This window comes from Fukomys damarensis, unplaced genomic scaffold, assembly GCF_012274545.1.
Source record: "Fukomys damarensis isolate Sample0158 unplaced genomic scaffold, DMR_v1.0_HiC HiC_scaffold_20, whole genome shotgun sequence".
Classification (NCBI taxonomy): domain Eukaryota; kingdom Metazoa; phylum Chordata; class Mammalia; order Rodentia; family Bathyergidae; genus Fukomys; species Fukomys damarensis.
The window spans coordinates 29,505,809-29,524,062 of NW_022900932.1; the positions used below are offsets into that span (position 1 = coordinate 29,505,809).

General features: G+C 40.9%; 1 protein-coding gene across 8 annotated transcripts in view; it reads left to right on the top strand.

Annotated features, from left to right (window-relative positions):
* Fam13c (family with sequence similarity 13 member C) overlaps nt 1-18,254 on the top strand; it is a 106,769-nt gene that overhangs the window by 62,560 nt on the left and 25,955 nt on the right. For 6 of the 8 annotated variants that reach the window (XM_010603074.1, XM_010603040.1, XM_010603044.1 and 3 more), the window contains one exon: nt 12,447-12,594. In XM_010603074.1, the coding sequence (XP_010601376.1) occupies nt 12,447-12,594 (148 nt within the window). The remainder of the gene's footprint in view (nt 1-12,446; nt 12,595-18,254) is intronic. The other 2 variants (XM_033766593.1, XM_033766594.1) reach the window with 1 other exon arrangement.

Consider the following 18,254-nt stretch of genomic DNA (forward strand, 5'->3'; position numbering starts at 1 on the left):
GCATGCCATCTCTATCCTTTTTCTTATTGCTCACTCCTTCATTTGCCCCTCTTTTCACTACAGATTCCTTCCTATTTTATGGAAAGCTGGCATGGCAGTTACCTGGTTCATGGCTGGAAGAGTCATTCTGTGCTGTGGTTCTCATTGCTCTGTAGCCTAAGGATAAACCTAATAACAGCAGATGAAGTGGGCTTTTCATTATGCTAATTTCTATGAACAACTCTTTAATTTAGGCTTTGTTATTTTTTTAAAAATTTTTATTGAGTTTATTGGTACAATCTAGGTATACAATACAATTACATTCATTATTGGGATCCTGTACCTTTACATGACAGGTTTTGATTCTCATTTTTTTCCCCTGTCCCTGCCTTCCCTTCACCCCCTCCTCCCTTCCCCATTTACCAGCACTTTATTTCCATTTATTCATTTTCTCGTATTTTTTTCCTCTCCCTTATTACATTTCCCCCACCCTTCCCACTTTCCCTACACCTTTAGCCCTTTACTTCCTATTTCACATTATTAATTATCTCATTAGGACTTGTGTACTATTATAGTTTTTCACACCAGAGAAACTATTCTGTATTTCAGTTAAATAAATCTCTATATGAACATTAAAAATAGGAAATCCTAAAATAAAACTAAAAAGGAAAGTAAAAGAGAAAGGGCAATGATGTAAAATTAAAATAATCCTTAATTCTGAAGCTGAAAATGGTCCTTGAACATATTTATGTTGCTTCTTGCTCTTGTAGTCTTATATTATTCTCTTTTTTTCATTATTTAGAGAATACTTTATTAGTTTCTGTAATCAAAGCCACATAGATATGACCTTACATATTTAATACCTTGCATTACCCTTGTAGAAATGGAAAGAAAATTAACATTTCTAGACCAATATGGCTGTTAATTTTTGTACAATGCCAACATTAAATTGGGATAACTTTTTCCAAAGTTGACAGCACAGTTAGTTTCCAAAAATTCAAATTACATATATATGTGTATATATATTTATATTTATATAAAAAGACCAATAATAGCAGTATGTTATGCATCAACAGCAGCAACAGCTTTTCCAGGTTCTGCAGTCATCTGAACAAAATTATAGACATTTAGCACACTCCATTAAAAAAACAAAAACAAAAACACAAAGAGAAGAAAAATACCCAGAAAACAGCAAAGTTCTGTTGCTGTTGTGATACCTGGCACCATTTTTTTTATTAGCATCTTAATCATCATCTGGAGAGAGAACATTCTAGAGTAACATCATTTAAAATAGCTCTGATAAAGCATGGTCAGTACTATGTATCATAAAGCAGGTACAAGATATTTTACATTCACAGAGGTATGATACAGTACTGTCCTACATCTATAATACTAGAATCAGTTTTGGTTTGAAATTTACTTTGTCTGCAAATAAGATTGCTACCTCTGCCTTTTTTTCTGGGCTGCTGTCACATGGAGAATTGTTTTCCATCCTTTCAATTTCAGTCTATGGGCTTCTTTTTGCAATAGATGTGTTTCTTGTATACAACATATTGTTGGATTTTCCTTCTTATTCCATCCTGCCAGTCTGTTTCTCTTGATTGGTGAGTTGAGGCCATTGACATTGATGGTTATAACTGATATGTACTGACTTATTATTGTCCTGTTATGGCCTTTTGTTGACTCTTTTTACTTTTTCACCTTCTTCTTTTAGTTTCTTGCCTTGCCTATTTGATTTGCTCTGTTGGGCCTCATGGTGTTGTTGCCTTCATTGTCTTTTTCTAGGATCTTGTTTAGAATTGCTTGTAGTGCTGGTTTGGTATTCGTGTAGTTTCTCAGGTGTTCTTTGTCTTGGAAGTATCTTATTTCCCCATCTATTTTGAAAGAGAGTTTTGCAGAATGCATCAGTCTAGGTTGGAGGTCGTTCTCTTTTAGTACTTGAAATATCTCACTCCAGGCTCTCCTTGCCCTAAGGGTTTGTGTTGAAAAGTCTGCTGTGATTTTAATGGGCTTTTCTTTGCATGTGATTTGTTTCTTTTCTCTTGCTGCTTGTAGTATTTTGTTCTTCTGTTGGGTTTCTGGAATCTTGATTATTATATGTCTAGGTGTAGATTTTTTTTTGATTGTGGCTAGTTGGGGTCCTATATGCCTCACTTATCTAAATGTTTAATTCTTCCCCTCTGTTTGGGAAGTTTTCTGTCATTAATTCTGTGAACAGCTTTTTTAAATCATTTATATTTTCTCCTGCTACTTCATGGATTCCTATCAGTCTTATGTTATTCTTCTTTGCATCATTTAGGAATTGCTAGATCTATTTCTCATGATCCCCTACTGTTTTTAAGAGATCTCTCTTTTCACAGTCACTGACTGCCATCTTATCTTCTATATCTGAGATTCTATCTTTGCATTCTTTTATTCTGTTGCTTTCAATGGAGTGTTTAATCTCCTGGATATCTGTTTGAATCTGTTTTATGGATCCCATTTCTTTCCTATGTTGGGCGTTTATTGTTTCCATTTCTTTCTTATGCTGGGCCTTCATGGCTTCTATCGTGGTGCTGAGCTCATCTATTTTTTTGTCAGTTTCTGCTCTAGAGTCTCGAATCATGACTTTCATTTTGCTCACCATCTCTATGGTTATCTGGGAAATTATTTCTGTTTTGAATTTTTCTAGAGCCTGATTGATCTGTTTTGTTACTTCCTGTGCTTTGAGTTCAGGGTATCCTGGTGATTCACTATCGGCCTTTTCATCCTCATTTGTCCTACTGTTTGCCATTGGTGAACTGGAAGTCTGTCTTTGTGTCTTGCTTAAGTGTTTTCTCATTTTTATTTTTGTTGTCAGGCTGTCCTTGGTTTAATCTCTGGATTATCACCCAAATCTTCCTGATATAGTTGCGCCCTAGCTTCTGGGTGTCTAACGACCTACAGACATTCTCATCTCCATAACATCAGAGAAAACAGCTTATTGAATCAACCACCATCCTTTATCCCAACCAGCAACACAATATGATCAAGCACAACTTGGAAACTGACTGCCTGTGGTAGTCACTAGTCTATCACCCTTAAACTATTTGAATTAAATTGAAATCAAGAAGCAGTCCAAAATATGTCTGCAGTGAACAAACTTTTCAATATACTATATTTACCATTTAGGATGGGGGCTTAGACAGAGCTAGGACTTAAGACCCTTGATCTCATTTAGCTGATGGCTGAAACCCATGACGCAGACTGACCTTGGGCTGCAAGGCCCAGATTGAGTTCCCCAACCTTTTGAGAGGTTGAACTCAATACTGTTCTACTACTGGTTTCCCATGCCCTTTCTTTAAAGATATTCAACCTTGGAAACTCAGAAAAATACCCTCTATGACGACCTCTGCCTCTGCAGAGTGTGTCCAAAGACTGGCTCAATTAGGAGGTCTGAGAGTGCGCAAGGTGTGTGTGTGTGTGTGTGTGTGTGTGTGTGTGTGTGTGGTGGGGGAATTATCTGGGTTCAGGGGCGCCCACATGGCTACCTTCCTGGTGCTGGAGCGATGGCGGCTCCCGGTGGGGGAAGGCGTGGCTATCCTTCCCGTGGTGGATCAGGGCCCAGGCAGCCCTCCTGGTGCTGGAGCGATGGCGGCTCCCGGTGGGGGAAGGCGTGGCTATCCTTCCCGTGGTGGATCAGGGCCCAGGCAGCCCTCCTGGTGCTGGAGCAATGGTGGCTTCCGGTGGGCTAGGCTTTGTTCTTAATATGTTTATTTTTTGATGAAATGTCTGGGGGAGGTTGATTTGTTGTCTACATGATCTCCCTCAATTTAACACAAAGCTGAAAGCTGTCACATATTCCACACTCCCTGTCCCCACGAACTTTTGAAAAATCTTACTGCTGACCTCAAGATGAAATTTGCCTGGGAGCTGTGAAGATTTTTTTCTCATTAGTAATTCTTTCAGCAATATTTATTGAGAAGGAAATGTGTGTGTACCCAGCTCTAGGTGTGGGGAGTCAGAACTGCAGTTGAAGAATGAGTTTTGTAATCCCCACCGTTCAGAGGCTTACGATAATGCACATCAATTTTGGTACCGGGGCTCGAACTCAGGTCCTTGTGCTTGCGAAGTAGGTGGCAGAACTGCTGAGCTAAATCCCTGGCCCTGATACACATCAATTTCGAATTTAATATCCTAGATCCTGGCTTTCCTAGCATTGTCACATTTTGCCCTTTTTAGGGCATTGTTGGCTCTCATATGTCTATAAAACTGAAGTTTTAAAGCAGAAGAAGCTGAAGTTTCTTTTTCTTTGGTCCCGGGGATCAAACTCAGGCCCTTGCACTTGCAAGGCAGGCAGCAGAACCATTGAGCCAAATCCCCAACTGAAGTTTCTTGTTTTCTAACAAAATATTAGGATTTAAGGAAGTAGCTGACACTTTTCAGTGTGACCTGTCATCTTTAAAGGCACGTTAAAAGCATAATATTTATTTTGTGTAGCATTATAATTTCCAGTAGAAGAGCTATTAATTTCCAGTAAACACAGAAATTTAGAAATTGAAGGGGTTAAGATACCGTCATCAGAAATAATGAAGGGCCCATGTGCCAACAGTTAGGAGGGATGCCCAGTGACATGGAATGACCTAGAATAAGGACTTGGGACTCAGCTGTACCCATTTCTTACCGAGTTCAGTTCTCAAACAGTATTTTTCAGGGCTGAAAGAAAATGAAACAAAAACAGACGCAAAGAAGTAACCATGTGGTCAGAACACAGAGTAGCTTCATGGACTTAACCCCATAAAATATAATTAACGTTCGGAGAGAAAAAAAAGATTCACTAGCCAGTACAGCCATCTTAACTCCTGTCCTGGATGGGTGAGTACTAGTAACTGCACTGAGAAACTATTCATGCTCACTCCATGAGTTGCAAATGAGATTTCTCCTATTTTTACAACAAAAATCAATGCCTTACTATCTAGAAAAAGCTCAGTCCTGATTAACAGTGTGTTTGAGATTATAAAACTATATTTTTCTTTCCCAAACATCTTGTTTTTATTGTTTATTCATTAAGGTGAATATAGCAAGGATATCAAAGAGGTGAAAGTAAGTACAGGACTCTCCCTTCCCGGGCTGAAATCTTTTGCCTGAAAGGAAATGTGGTTTCTGTTATTGTGTGTTATGGCTAGGTTGTCCTTGTTTGGAAGGCAGCTATGCTAACCACTATACCACCAACGCCTCAGATGGTTGTCCTTGTTTGAAAGGAAGTTCTGATGTGATCCAAAGAGGACTCAGATCCTTTTGTCAATAGTGAGTTCCTTGAAGTGAATAGCTGGTTCTCTGACAATAAGCATAGGAAAGTGAGGGCTGAGCATTGACACAAAGGGAAGGTAGGGTGTGCTGGACTGAGTTGTGTCATGCCATAAGGCCTGCTGGTATATAAGCCATCTGGTCCCCAGAGGGATTATCCAAGAGCCCAATGTCTGTTAAAAAAGGATAAATTTGACTTTTCCTGTTAGCCGTCTACATTGGAAGAAATCTCTGTTTGTTGGTTTGCTTGAACATCTAGAGTCAACAGCAGCAGTTTTGAAGTTAACTCTTGTCTTGATTTTGAGCACTTTATACTTCCTGCCATGGGCGTCAGGCTCTCAAGGGATGTGCTTACTGCCCTCTCATGGCAAGAGAACAGGGAGTGGTGGAGAACAAGCTATTGTCCCTGTGCAGATGGAGCTGAGCAGGCAACCAATACAGCATTTAGAATGGGTAAAGGCTCCAGATAATAGGGCAGTATTTCTTGGGTCAAGATGACCCTGCCCAAGATTTCCTGAATCATATCTTGGGAGGAGGTCCCTGCTTGGGAATGCACATCTTTTATAAACTTCTCAGCAATTATTTTAGTGCTTTAAATTTTCGGAATTAGAGCAGTAGTAAGGTAAAGAAGCATTGACATTAAATAATCAGAAGTTATTCAATTTCAGCAAAAGGATCCAAAAAATAACTCTAGTCAATAATGGCCCACTGTTTTATTGATTGGCTTTTGTTCTACAGTGTACTCAGATATAATAGTGACTAAGGGTGGCATGGTTTCAGCCCTTACGGAGTTGGAAGAGCCATGAACAAGTAGAGAATAAATAAAATTACATATTGTACCAGGCATTAGGAAAGAAATAAGATGCTAAGAGAAAATTAGGGGTATTCTGTTTAGTTAGATAAGGAAGTCAGAATTGGTGTGGTAATTTGATGAAAATTGGACCAGAATCAATATAGCTGAATAGGACCTGGGCGCCTGGGGCAATGAGGACAGGGAGAGGTAAGTGAACAGATGAGAAGAAAGAGTATTGTAAGTGTGTGTATGTAGGGGGTTGATGAGAGGTTTATACTGAAGGAACATGACAAGTGAGGCAATAACAGTGGTACGTGTTTGGGGAGCCAGTTGTATCCCCAATTTTGAGCAGAATTCCTATTTGATTTGCTTTATATCTCTAAAAAGTTATCTGTTTACAGTTCTTAGAAAGATAAAGGGATGGGAGAGAGGCATTAAACTCTTCATAGAATCTATATATGAGCTGTCCCTGCTTCTGCGACTAGTGAACCACAGACAAAGGCACCCTAAAATAGTTCTAACCATCCAGCCTGTGTGGGTGTTTTCTATCCCACCTCAACTAAAGTGGGACCCAAGTAATTGTAGAGAAGAGAAAGTGAGTATTTTCTAAAACAAGATACATGTTCTCCATTATGTAGAAAAAAAAAGAAAGAAAAAATAGTATTTGGAAAAGCACACCTAGGTTTTACAGACTTCTCTCTGGCTTCTTTCATATCCAGCTGAGATGGTTGGAGAAACAAAAGCAGTTATAGTTTTTAGAAGATCTGTTAGCCCTTCCTCGATTTTCCTGCAGATTCTAGGCATCTGTCTGTGCAGACTTTGGATGTAGATCTGGAAAAGCATTATCAGGCTGACATTGATTGGAAGTAACACTCTTGCAGGGAGGTTAAGACCTATGAGGCAAGGGCTGCCTTCAGAAAGCAGTGTAACTACATGGAGTTAGTGTCCTTCATTCGTCTGTAGAGGGGTGTCTTGCATTAAATGTCACTAAATCAGGCATCATTGAGTAGTGGAAGGGCTGTTTGTCACTCCCTGGAGTCACCATTTCTTTCCTTCATAGCCATGTGAAAAGAATAACAATAGATTCAAGCCACAAGGAAGAGGCCAATGTCAGTATCAGATCGAGTCTGGTGCAGCTCTTTTTACTCTAAAGGCCACTTGAGTATGGGAGCTGCACTGTGCCATGGTGTCTGCAGGAGGGACATGAACCCTATATGCGTAGTATGAGATGCCTGTGGGCCTTCTTGAGTTGGCTTTATAGGTCAAACTGGACATCTCCTTTTGTCTACTGGAAAGGTATCTATGTGACAGTGGCATGGATTGTTCATAGGCAGGTCTCCCTTCCCTTGTCCTGGGTTCCTTGATCATCAGAAGTTGTGTATCCCTTTATGGCCCCATCCCATGCAGGGAGTCTAAGACCACACCCTCCTTCAGGTGGACTTCCGAGCATCCTGTGGTTCTGAATGGCAGATTTTCCTAAGGCAATTTGACAGTACAGGTTTAGGACAAGCTGTGCTTGAGGACAGATGGTCTACAGAGTTTCTTCTATTATGTCTTCCTGTCCTCTATCTGTTTTTTCTTCTATTTAGAGATCTTCTTGTCTCTTGAGATCCTCATCTTCTTTCTCCTATTAGTTTTGCCAGTTCTTTTCTTTCCTATTCCCTTAAGCTTTGTTCTGTCTAGTAACTCAGAGAGGAATCAACCAGCCATGCAAATAGGTCTCCTGTTATATTCAGTCACTTGCTCAGATTAGTAGAAGGGAGAAGGCAGCAGAGACAACTGAAATAAGAACAGCTAGTGAATATTCATAGTCATCATAGGCTCACAGCATTGTCCCTCTCCCCTTATGGGAGTCCAGAAGACTGATTTCCTATGCAGTGAAATCCTTTCCTGTTTGTTTGTGTTCCATGAACCCTTGTTTCAGTTCCACAGACCCTGTCAAAGCATTCAGGTGGTGCCAAATTTTGTGTTTCTATCCTCAGTGTATGGGAACCTCTGTTTTTCTCTTCAAGTTGAAATGGGGCTTAGAAGTCATCTAGCCTGTGGTCCCTGCTAGGTGTATGCAGAAGTGAGATCTGCAGGGAAAGGCACGGCCACCGGCACCTGCTCTGCTGGGTATCTTTCCAAAAGAATTAAAAGAATCACACCATAGTGATATATGCACACCCATGTTTTCAGCGGCACGGTTTGTAATAGCTAAAACTTGGAAACAGCCCATTTGCCCATCAGTTGGAAACTGGATAAAGAAGATATGGATTTTCTATAAAATGGAATGCTACTCAGCCATAAAGAATGAGAAATTAGATTCATTCATAGGAAAATGGATACATATTGAGGATATACTCTTAAGTGAAATAAATAAGTCACACATGTGTAAATACCAAATAGTTTCTCTGGTGTGAACAAACTATAATAGTACGTAAGATCCTAATGATATAATGGACAATGTGAGATAGGAAGAAAAGGGCTAAAGGTGTAGGGAAAGTGGGAAGGGTAGGGGAAAGGGAATAAGGGAAAAGAAAAAAATATGAGAAAATGAAAAAATGGAAATAAAGTGTTTGTAAATGGGGAGGGGAGGAGGGGGTGAAGGAAGGGCAGGGACAAGGGGAAAAATTAGAACCAAGACCTATTATGTAAAGGTACAGAATCCCAATGATGAATGTAACTGTATTGTATACCTAGATTGTATCAATAAACTCAATAAAAAGAAAAAAAAAGTGAGACCCAGTAGTGGAGAGATGAGATGAGAGGTGGTGTGAAGAATCCCAAATGAATGTAACTGTATTGTATACCTAGATTGTATCAATAAACTCAATAAAAAGAAAAAAAAAGTGAGACCCAGTAGTGGAGAGATGAGATGAGAGGTGGTGTGGAGTCCGGCCTCCCTGCATGACCAGAGCTCTTCTCAGAGGCCTCCGGGGCTTGGAGATTCTTGTTCTGAGCAGTGTCTAGCCCTGCAGTGTGTGCCACATGCTGGTGCTCTGCAAAGTGCTTCCCATGCCTCCCCTCAGTCCAGTTTTAGAGAAGCCCCCAAAGCAGTTGCAGTTGTTACTGTTAGTTTTGCCTCTTTTTACAGATGAAAAATCAAGGTTTGGAAGAGCCAGGGTGTTTGCCCAAAGTCAGACATAGTGCATAGCAGAGATGACACCTGCTCTGGTTCTTTGGGAATGTGAAAGCTGTGCCCTCTTTTGCTTTGTAGAACATATACTAACCCTTAAGATTTGGTGCCAGGCTACTGGTACCTTACATTAGAAAAAGAATGAAAGGTAGATACTCAGTCCCTTTTACATATAGCTTTTAAAAAAAATAATTGTTGCAAAATATACACAATATGAAATTTTCCATTATAACTGTTCTTAAGTTAATTCCTTTATGGACATTCACATTGTTGTACAATCACATACACCATCTACTCAAGATCTCTCTTCATCATACAAAATTGAAACTCTGTACCCTTTAAATAGTAACTCCCTTATTCCCCCACTACCACCAACCCTTGAGAAGCACCCTTATACATTCTGTCTTTAAGATTTTACTACTTTAAATATCTTACCTGAGTGATATTATGCAGTGTTTGTTCTTTTGTGGCTGACTTAGTTCGTGTAGCATAATGTCCTCAGGATTCATTAATGTGGTAGCAACTGTGAGAACCTTCTTCCATCTTTTATGCTGAGAAATATTCTATTGTGTATGTTTAGCATCTGTTTATCCACTCATCTGCAAGGACATTGGGTTGCTTCCACCTTGTACTAGTTTGCAAAGGCTATCATAACAAAATACCGCACACTGGTTGTTCAAAGAGAAGTGTATTTCTCACAGATCTGAAGGCTGGAGTCCAAGATCACAGCACCAGCGGTGTTAGTTTCTCCTGGGGCCTTTTTCTTAGGAGAGAGGTGCTGGCCATGTTAGTCTCTGTGGGTCTTGCAAGACATTTGTCTTCTGGTAGGATCCTCCCATGTCCTCTGTCTACGTTAGTATCCCTAAGGTCTCTTCCTCTTCCTGAAGGACATCCATCATATTGTATTAGGTCCATTGTGGTCTCTTTTAACTGTTATCCACCTTATTAGAGTTCCTGTCTCCAAATACAATCACATCGGGGGTTATAGCTCCAACACATGAATCGTCCATAACAGAATTCAGTCCATGATATACCTCCTGGTTATTGAAATGCTATTCATGTAGAGGTACAAGTAATTGTCTAAGTCCCCACTGTTAATTCTTTTGGGTACATACCTGACAGTGGAACTGCTGGATTACATGGTGATTCTACGTTTACTCGTTTCAGGCCCTGTCATGTGACCCTTCCATAGTGGTTGCAGTATTTCACATGTCCATGGCATGTTTCTAAATCCTCAGTGGTTTTCTTGTTTTTCAGAGCTCATTTTACATTCCAAGTCCCTGCAGGTAAAAGCTTGCTTAAAATTGTTCTTTTTACCTGCTGGGTGTTTGATTACTAACTAGTAGATCCTTCTAGAAACTCGGTGCCCTTGTTCCTTCTCCTTGTTCACCTCCTGTCAGTGATCTTTAGTGATTGCTCCTGCAGTCAGCTGCTGAAAAAACATCCCAGAAAGGAGGAGGGTGCAATAAAAATGTCCCAGTCTGAGGCAGGCAGCTTATGTGGGCTGTGGCTCTCAGGCTGCAGCCTGTGAGACCTGACAGAGTTTGTGTCAGATGCTGCCCATATCCAGGCACAGCAGAGGGGGAATCCTGAGCTGCAGATACGAGCTGCAGATGCCTGCTGCTTTCAGAATGCTGAGCACAACAGTTTTAAGACATTGCTCCATGAGCGGCTTTGGAAATTCTAAGTTCATGCACTACATCCACAGAATGAATGCATAGGAGGGAGTGTGCTCGCTCACATGTGCTGGGGAGTGTCAGTGTCATGTGGGAGGAAGCAGGCAAGGAATTGGGCTGTGAGGAATTGTTTTGCTGGATGTTTGAGTGAGATGAGGTGTGCGGCTCTGTACAGGGTAGAGATGTGTGTGTGTGTGTGTGTGTGTGTGTGTGTGTGTGTGTGTGAGGGAACAGGGTGCCAAGTGGGGCTTGGTGTGAAGGTGTGGAACGTGAAGCGTAGGTGGGAATGCAGGTCTGTGGGGGGACAGGACAAAGAGCGTGGGGCTGATAAGTGTGTGGTAGTTAGCATGTAGGGATGTGTAGGGCTGTTTGTGTGTGGAACAAGGTGTTAGAATGTGTGGAAGTTGACTAAGAGAATATTTATGGGGTAGGGCATGGGGGTAGGGAAGAGGGTGTATATGAGTTTGGGCAAGAGGGTGTTTGGGGTTATGATGTGTGTAGGAAGTAGCACTTAAGGATGTAAGAATTTGGATATGAGTGTGCGTGTGTGTGTGTGCGTGCACATGTGCTGTAGGACGTAATGTTGGAGGCAATGAGGTTGTCTGTGGAGTTCAGGGCAGAGCTATGGAGTAGGATGCCTGGTGTGAGGAAAGGGGGCATGTGGAGGGCAGAGTGTGTGCGTGTGCAGTAGATGGCATAGTAGGAGAAGGACCAGTTGCTCTGCGCCCCGTGGGCACCCTTGCCCGCAGCTGGTGCTGGGTGGATGGAAGAGCTTCTGAGACCTGCAGGAACTTTTCCATTGTGAGGCAGCAGCACCCAGCCTCAGCCTCAGGCATGACTCATTTTCACCTGGTTGGGGAAGTCAATTTGCAGGGCATCTGCATCATGGCAGATATGTGCGTCAGTCTGTATGACTTGTTCTTACTAAGAACATGGGAGAAATTTAAAATGAGTAATGAAGGAAGTGGGCAGGAGGTTGTGTTGGGGGCTCTGAAAGATAAATTGCTTCTCCCTTGGTGGCTAAGAGGGCAGGGTTGGTTCCCCTAATCGCGATACAAGGCAGCTGCAGCCATCCCGCGTGAGGAAAGTAACTTCAGAAGACAGGCATACGGAATGGCTAAGGGAGCCCACAAGCCCCTCCCAGATGCCAGGCGGCCTCTGCAGCAGTAACTCTTTGTGCACTGCGGCTTGCTGCAGGCTTTGCATTGGAGGGACAGTGGCTTTTATGAATGGTAGCCTGGGAGGGGCCTAAAGTCATCAGCTCCTTATGTCAGCGCAATGAATGAAGCACTTGCAAAGCGTAAATCCTCAGCACTTGGGAAGCAGATACCTTTCAAGATTGGTTCTCCAGATGCAGCGTCTCTCGCTGATGAAATCACCAGTCCCATGTGTCACAGATAATCCACACACGTTGGCATTTAAATGAGGCAGAAACTGAGTCTGCCTGTGGAATGATGTGCATCTGATTCGGAAACAACCAGCTCCTCTCTAGAAGCAGCCGCAGCCACGACCCTCTCCTTTCCAGCCCTAGGGAAAGGTGCCCGTGGGAGCTGCGGAGCAGTGTTGTGTGCACAGCATCTCCTTAACTGGCCTCATGTTTTGCTTTTGCTGGCAGAATTCTTTGCTGAAGCTTCAAGCCCTTGAATCTGATTTGTGCTCTGCGTTTTTGACAAACCAGGAAGCTGCTGCACAGGTACACGGAGTCAAGGACCCAGCCCCAACGTCAGGCCAGAGTGTGCCGGCTGATGGAGCTGATCCTGCAGGTAAGAGGCAGGGCCCTGGGATGGGTGTCCCATAGCGTACTTTCAAGATAGCTGAGCTTCTTGCTGTTTCATCTTCCAACTGAACCCTTGAGGTAAATGGTGCGACATGAAAGCCCAAGTGTTGCCAGAGGGAGCTGAGTGGGAGTAGCAGGAATTAGGATTGTCTGGGACCAACAGTAAGACTTCTTTATAAATGAGTGTTAGGTGAAAGCACCTGCCACAGCCTCTTGTCTTCAATTTTCCCATTCGTTCTCCTGCGACAAAGGAGTGGTATGTTGTTCTATATCCCTGGATCCACATACTCATACTTGGTGCTGTCTTGAAACTCATGCTGTTGCTGAGGTTTTTGAGGGATGAGGAAGTTTCAGCACTGCTACTCCCTGTCTCCTGTTTCTGCCTATAAGATGGTCAACCAATACTGGGAAAGGAGAGGTGAGTGCTCCACCGTTGCCTTATTCTGATCCTATATCTTTCTTCTATCTGTTTATTCTTACACTAATTTCTATGTGAGTCTGTGTTTTGCTAGTTTCTCTAGTTGTAATCCTGGGGATGGTGGATTGGCTAAGAGAAGGCAAATTAATACTCCCAGGAAGATTTAGAAGGGAAAGAAATGCTCATTTACAGGAATAGAAATGAGAGTACAACTTATGTTTTTTAATACCAGTCAATCAGAGGCTTGCAGACTGCTTTCTGTAGGCTTAGGCAAGCTTGCCTCACAAGTGGTCGTTATCTGTTAAGAGCTAAAGGAAGAGATTTGTAAAGGTGATCTGTTGCAATAGTAATAGTACACTTAAGACATTACTGTTTAAAACAGTCCTAGGTGGTCTAAGCTGACAAACAGTCATCTCCAGTGTTGGAATCTATATTTTTAATAATAGTGGCTAATAGTAGCTGCTAATAGCAGATACTGTTCTCTCATGATCTAAAGCTTTCAATGATCCAGGCTCTTTAGGCACTTTATATGTATTATATTAAACCCTTAAAGTGACCACTGAAATACTCCTAGTCCTAGTGAAGACAATGAGGCCTAGTATGTCACTAATGGTAAGTGGTAAATTACTTCTGTGGGATGCTCAGTGTTGGCCAGTTGGCAGTCCCTGTTGCCCAGTGAGCTTGCCTGCACTGTTGGCCACTGTGTTTGGAGGAGATACAAGTAAAATTGGGCAGGAACCCAGTTAAGGATTTGAGGGATTAGGTATATTAGACATTCTTCCCCAACCCCGTATCTCACCACTTCCGAACTAATAGAATAGAAAATACATAAAGAAGTCTCAAGCCAAATAGAAATTAACTCTTGAATTATCTGATGTTCTGTTTAGCTGTGTAAGTACCTAGCAAAGAGTGTTCAGTATTTGTTGCATGTTGTATATAGACTTTTCCCTCTTTTTAAAAAGATACTAAAATCATGACCTTTACTTCCAAATATCAAAAATAGGCATTTTTCTCATTCTGGATGAATAGAATTTTGAACAAGCTTATTAACACTTCTTGTGAAGTAGAACTAAACATTGGGTTTATGTAAGGGTTGCTCGTGCAAAGAAGAAGCTAGAAATATGTTCCTTGTTAAGTGTCAAATGACAGAAATTGGCAGAAGGCTTCTTACAGAGGAGGTTTGTGGATTGGATGCTGAATTTACCAAAATGTGTATAAACATAAGCTATCCCAGAGCTTTTCTAGAATCTAGAATACTCTAGAAACATGTAGAATACTAGGTGTGTTCGGTGACAGTCTCTTTGTTTGGCAGGGATATATAGTGTCAGAGTGACAGGCATTTGTAAAATGCTTTCATGATTTCAATTATGGGATGATTGATCTCACAGGCTTCGAAGAGGTACTCTCATAGTCATGCCATACTTTTTCTAATCCATGTGTCACTCAGAAGGAAGACATTTATGCTCAAATCAGCAGTTCTTAACTCAGGGCTTCTAAATGGATTTCTCAAGTGATCTTTGAACACTTTGGCACTGTAGGATTTTTTGTGGGTGGGTGAGTCCCTGGTGAGATGATGATTGCATAAGATTAGCACAGATGGCCTGAAGCCCGTAAAAGATTATAATAATTTGAAAACAGTTTTCTCTTTCTTAAAGTGGAGTACTCAGCCCTGAATCTTACATGTATATAAATAATCAGTTGTTAATTGTTGAGACCACACCAAAAAGTCCAGAAAGTGATTTTTACAGTAGTATCTGGACATAATATACTCCAACTGTCAATAGTAAGCAATCATAAATACGAATTGATGCCACTTAAGTAAGTTTGAAACTCACTTTAGACTTAATTAAAGCATGGGTTATGTATAGTTAATTAGTTTTTGTAATGAACATCTGGAATAATGGCTTATGCAAAGTTTAGTAGGCTGTATATTTTAAGATCAAAATACTGGACCTTGGGTTTTTGAGTTGCAAAGATCTTTCTCACAACTAGTAAGACATATTAAATGCTCCCTCTTCTAGAAATCCAATTATTAACTGCATCTGTAGCAAGCACACATTTTATGGCACCTCTATATGGACACTGTATTCTAGTAGTGTTCTAGAACTTTCTTCATGTCATAATCACCGGAAAGCTTTTCCAACATGGAGATTCTCTGGTTTATCTTTAGACAGTCTGAGGTGGAAGTCCCAGCATCTACAATTTCATAAACAATACCAAGTTCCAGGGTATACTTGTCAAGTGGACAGTGGCTTAAATTAGTCAAGTTCTTTGTGTTTGTGCTTTATCTCAGTTTCATCATTAAGAAGCTCACAGACTGCATGGAACTTGAAACTCAGAGTCTGGGGCCAATTGGCTCCATCCACTTACTTCAGGAGGAAAAATGTGCTTATGCATCATATCTACAACCTGAAAGTGTGTGGAATGGAGACACAAAAGGATTTGGTGGCTGTAGTGGCCATTAGGAAAAGTAATGGAGGGGGACCCCACTGAAAAGGTAGTTATGGGGCTTTACCAAGGTTGACACAGTGACCTGATTGGCCCAGAACTGTCACATTTTTAGTACATAGAGGACCACCTAATGCCAAATTCTCAGAGCCAGCTAGTGAGGACAGTTGTTTACCAGATTTCTAGGTTTTTTTTTTTTCCCTGTTTCATTTTTTTAAATTTAATTTAATTTATCGGTACATTCTAGGTAGACAGTACAGTTACATTCATTACTGGGATCTTGTACCTTTACATGCCAGGTCTTGGTTCTCATTTTTCCCCTTGTCCCCACCCTCCCTTCACCCACTCCTCACCTCCCCACCTTCAAGCACTTTAATTCCATTTTTACATTTTTTCATATTTTTTTTCCTTTTCCTATATTTCTAGGTTTTAATCACATAATATGAAATAGAAACTGTTATGAAGTGAATCTTTGTGTCTCCCCAAAATTCCTATGTTGAGATCTAATCCCAGTGTAAGAGTAGAGACAGTATCTTGGGAAGATAATTAGATTATGAAGATGGAACCCTTGTGAAAGAGATTAGTGTGCTTATAAAAAGGGTCTGGAAAGCTACCATGGTCTCTAACATCTGAGGATACAGAAAGTCAACCATCTGCAATCTGGAAATGGGCCCTCACCAGAATCTGACTAAGCTGTACCCTGACTTCAAAATTCTAGTATCTAGAGCTATGTGAAATAAATTTCTCCTTCTTATAATTCACTCACTTTATGATAGTTTGTTATAGCACCTCAGTCTGACTCAGCTAGAAATCTGCTTAATAGCTAAGCGTAGAATTCCTTCCAGATGTATCAACAGCCTCTCATAGCAGAAATAAATATTTCCTCTGTGGCATTAGTAAACATCTATTTTGGTGTCATTGAATAGGAAATGGAATGAGTATTATCTTTGTAATGGCTTGTCATTTTTAGAGTGTATAGGACTGTTTGACATCTCACATGATCAATGATATGTGCAGGTTTTAGCAAAAACTCATCAGAAGTAATTGGAGATTCACTACTAAAATTTATGGTTCTGCAGCAACACTTAATTAAATTTTTTGATATTTGATTTTTCCATTTGAACTTTCCATTTGGGCAAGGCCATACATTCATGGTCAGCTTTCTTATCACTAGGACAAAATACCCAATACCCACAACTTAAAGGAGAGGTTTATTTTTGTTTTCAGTTTCAGTGGGTTCATGAATCCATGGTTGGCTGACTCTAAGCAGAAACCACATGGAAGAATGGTGCAGCGAGGAAGTCTGTTCACAGCATGGTAGAAGGCAGCAGAGAAGGGACAGTGATACTCTGCTTACCCGTGTGGGTATTCAGGGGGATAATCACAGTCCAGCAACCTACCTGCCCCTTCTGACCAGGCCACACCTCTGAATGTGAGCCTTTTGGGGGACATTTTATATCTGAGCCATATCTGACACTAGTATAATGTATCTCTTTGCAGCCTATAGTTACTATCATAAAGAATTCTGCATAATCTGTAAGTTTTCTCCTAATGTTGAATTCAAGATAAGGCAAAGCCAGAGAGAATTTAAACTTCTCTCACATGTTTCAAAACACTTTCCACTTGACGTGGAGTATCCAGTTAGAGTGCTTACTAAATTAATAGATGTCTGTTTCCTACCTTAAAATGTCAAGTTAAAATTAAGATTTAAGATGAGGCCCGAGAATCTCTAGGTTGGAACAGCATCCCTCGTGCTATTATTGTGTGAGGAGGTTCAGAAACATTTTCCAGAACACAGTGTCCCACTACGGCTACTATGAAATGTGTGCCTGCTACAGGGCTCACTTATAATTGAATTCCTAGGACAGGATAGCGTTTTAGGTTTCCTACTAAGTGGTCTGATCATACATGTGATTTGATTATTCATTATTTCTGTAGGATTAGCCCCGGAAAGGGACTTTATTACTTCAAAGTTGCAAATGGACAGAACTCCCACATCTCTTTTAGAAACTTTATTCTGGGGCTGGGGATTTAGCTCAGTGGTTCCATTGCCTGCTTTGCAAGTGCAAGGTCCCGAGTTTGATCGCTGGTACAAAAAACAAAACAAAACAAAACAAAAAAAACAAAAACAAACAAACAAACAAAAAACTTTATTCTTATAGGGCTGAGAATGGATGTATGGGATTGTGTGTGTTTGCAAACCCTTCTTGAAACCTTTTATATTCTCACTTTGTGCCATCTGTTGTTTTAACTAAAATATGACTACTAATGTGGAAAGTAGTAATTCATTTATTTGTTCTAAGTCAATTCCTTTAAAATAGTGTTTTCCAACTGAGTTTTGTTTTCCTCCATCAGTAATATCTGGAGACCTATTTAGCTGTCACAACTGTTGAATGATCACTGCTGGCCTCTAGTGAAAACAGGCCAGTGATTCTGTTACACATCCCCACCCCACCAATCCAAAATGTCACTCATGATGAGGAGGCAACCCCTCATTAGCATTTTTTTAAATGAATAACATCAACATTAGCTAAAAATTACTTCATTTGCATCAGAAAGTATTTCATGGATTCTCCTGTTTTAACTTCCCAAGAGCACCATGAGGTAAGTTTGTTATTATCCCCAAATTAAAGATGCGGCAATGAACTTGCAGAGTTAGTACAACTTGTTGAAGGTGCTGTAGCTACTGAGAAGTAGGGTCTTTGGAGGAAAGGCAGGCAGAGTGGTGATTGGATAGTCTAAATTCTTCACCATGTGGCCTGAATATTAAGTTCCCATAG